Source organism: Aplysia californica, unplaced genomic scaffold, assembly GCF_000002075.1.
Source record: "Aplysia californica isolate F4 #8 unplaced genomic scaffold, AplCal3.0 scaffold00462, whole genome shotgun sequence".
Taxonomy (NCBI): Eukaryota; Metazoa; Mollusca; class Gastropoda; order Aplysiida; family Aplysiidae; genus Aplysia; species Aplysia californica.
Genome location: NW_004797732.1, coordinates 26,107 through 28,552, shown reverse-complemented (window position 1 = coordinate 28,552; position 2,446 = coordinate 26,107). Strand labels below are relative to the sequence as shown.

Sequence of the window (2,446 nt, the reverse complement as noted above, 5' to 3'; positions counted from 1 at the left end):
GGGGGGTTGCACATGCTCTAAAATACTCGTCCGCCCAACTGTTAAAAGGAATGTGTGTTCTTCTGAACATTACAGCCTCAGTCTTTACAGGCAATCTTATTCTGTGCTATCCAAAGATTATCCCAAGGCGTTAGATCGTTACTTATTATTTTCTAGGTCTTCTCTTCACATCTACTTTAGCGTCTGCTCTGACTCACAGCTCCGCTAAAATATGAAGTTGACTCGGCCGATCACCCCATGTCTAGTCTCTCTTTTACTTCTCCGAGAACTTAGTGGGGTCCATAGTGTGTGAGCGTGCAAGTCTCGGGGTCCGCCTCTGGTGTTTGCTGGTGGCGTGCTGGGGAGCTCCGGGTTGTCGCTGGGAGGACGGGGAAGAAACTCCGCTTGCATGGGGTGAGGAAATACCGCTGGCGGAACTTGTCGCTCCCGCATGAGTGGACATGTCGCTACCACTTCCGCTGCTCTCTTCTGCTGCCGGCAGCAAAGGAATCTCCGAGGAGGACGGGTCAAAAGAGATGTCCACACCTCGCCCGCTGTACGAGTCCACGGAATACTGACGCTCAAAAGCACCGTTGGGTTTGGCGTGCCTTCTTGCTCCGCCACGACTGCCACCTGTGTTACTGATACCAGCGCCGCTACCGCCCTGTTTGGGGTTGTCGTTTTCGATGTGATGTAAGGACTTTTGAGTGAAGAGTAAGGCGCCCCTCCGCTCGTTGTCTCTGGGTTGAAACCTGGGAATGGATCGCTTCTCAGTGGGTTGTGTTTTCGGGCGTGCGGAGGGTACGTCGAGTTGAGTCATCCGCGAAAGTTCGGGAATGTCCACAGTTTTGGAAGGACCTTTCCGCCACGAGTCGTACCGTGCTCGCTGGGCTGGGTCTCGTCGCCTCTCCAGGCTGGGGAAGTCGCGCGTCGCTGACGTGGGAGACGTAGGCAATCTATCGGCGATAGTTAAAGAGTCTGGAATGTTCGATTGGTGAGGAGTTTTACCCGTCGTTGCTACGGACGGTGGAAGTCGTTGCTGTTGATGGTAGAGATCTTGCAGTTGCTGTTGAGTGCTACTTGAATCGGCACCGAGAGCGTCGCACGCCACATAACCTAAAGTTGCTTGTTTCTGAACCGGGGCCTTTCGAGTGGAGGGGGTAGGAGTTTTGTCTCTCCGAACATCGTCAGGATTGCCCTGAACACTGGAGTCTATAGAACCGAGCATTTTAGTATCCTGGGGCCCAAGTTGTTTAGAATCTGTTGAAGAGTGGCCGGACTCTTGCTGGGATTGACGGGATAGCCGGGGGCTCCTCCGGGGAGGAGGAAAAGAGGAAGACTCGCTTTGCGCTGACATGGGAACACTGGCAGGCTGACCTGGTGGGAATCTCGAGGTATCGTCTCTGCTTTCTGTAAGTGTACCGTCCCTCGAGGCACTGCAATTTTCGGGTAAAGATCTGTCATCACGATTCATGCATTGACTCATATCTTGTAGCTCTACTGCTGTGGCTTCCCCTGTCAAATCTGATTCGTTAAGTTTTTCATTTGAATACGGGCGTGACGAGGTTGCTTCAGAATCAAAATCTCCCAGCCGAGGGTTCACACAATCTAACACAGTCACTGCTGCTAAACTCAGATCAGGCGCTGTGTTCAATGGGAAGGCACTCTTGGCGCTACACGTGCACGCTTTGGGCGACTTATCTCCCGGGGCGACATTTTGTCCCGACACCGCCTGCGGATGTTCCCCACCCGACGAATGAAAAGCGGCGGCTCGCTTCGCCGTGTCCGGTGTTAGGAGCGGTTCGCACACCCCTAGCGTGAGCGAGCACAGCAGAGCGGTGCCCCCGGGACCCCCATTGCCGGGGCTGACACGGCCATCGCCCCAGTCCGACTCCGCCAGCGCTAAAGGCGCCCCTGTGGAAGAACCGTCTCCACCGGGGTGGGAGTCCTTTCTGCTGCCCGACGCGCACGCTTCGCAGGAGGAGAACGGGCCGCCCTGGTGATGGTGCAGGTTGTGGTAGTGCTGCTGCTGAGAGTGGCTGCGGTACATTTGCTGCTCCAGCCTCCAGTTCTCGATCTTCTCCCGAGCGACCCGCGCCTCTTCCAGCTGCTTCAGGTACAGAGCCATTTGCGTGACGCGCTCCTTTTTATGGACGTTGAACGGCTCCCGTTTGAATCCTATGTACAGCTCAAACATCTTGTCCTCCTCCATCTCCGCCTGCTCCCGCTTCAGGTAGGTGATGATGCCGATGATGATGCCCATGGAGTAGAAGAGCAGTGTGACCACAATATACAGCAGGGCGTTCAGGTCGTCTTTGCCTGCCGGGTTTGGGAGTGGAGGGACATAGAGAAAATAGGATGAGAGGACATGGCTATGAGGATGTAGTACATGTACGCTGCATGGCGTGTATTTTAGAGTATGTATGTGTGTTTGTGTGTGTTTGTGTGAGTGTGTGTGTGTGTGTGT

At 54.7% G+C, this 2,446-nt stretch overlaps 1 protein-coding gene across 1 annotated transcript in view; it reads right to left on the bottom strand.

The window, feature by feature from the left end:
- The window catches only part of LOC118478283, a 16,717-nt gene continuing 14,271 nt past the window's right edge, over nt 1–2,446 (bottom strand). The window contains exon 2 of the mRNA XM_035971566.1: nt 1–2,298. Coding sequence (XP_035827459.1) covers nt 254–2,298 — 2,045 coding nt within the window. The 3' untranslated portion in view covers nt 1–253. The remainder of the gene's footprint in view (nt 2,299–2,446) is intronic.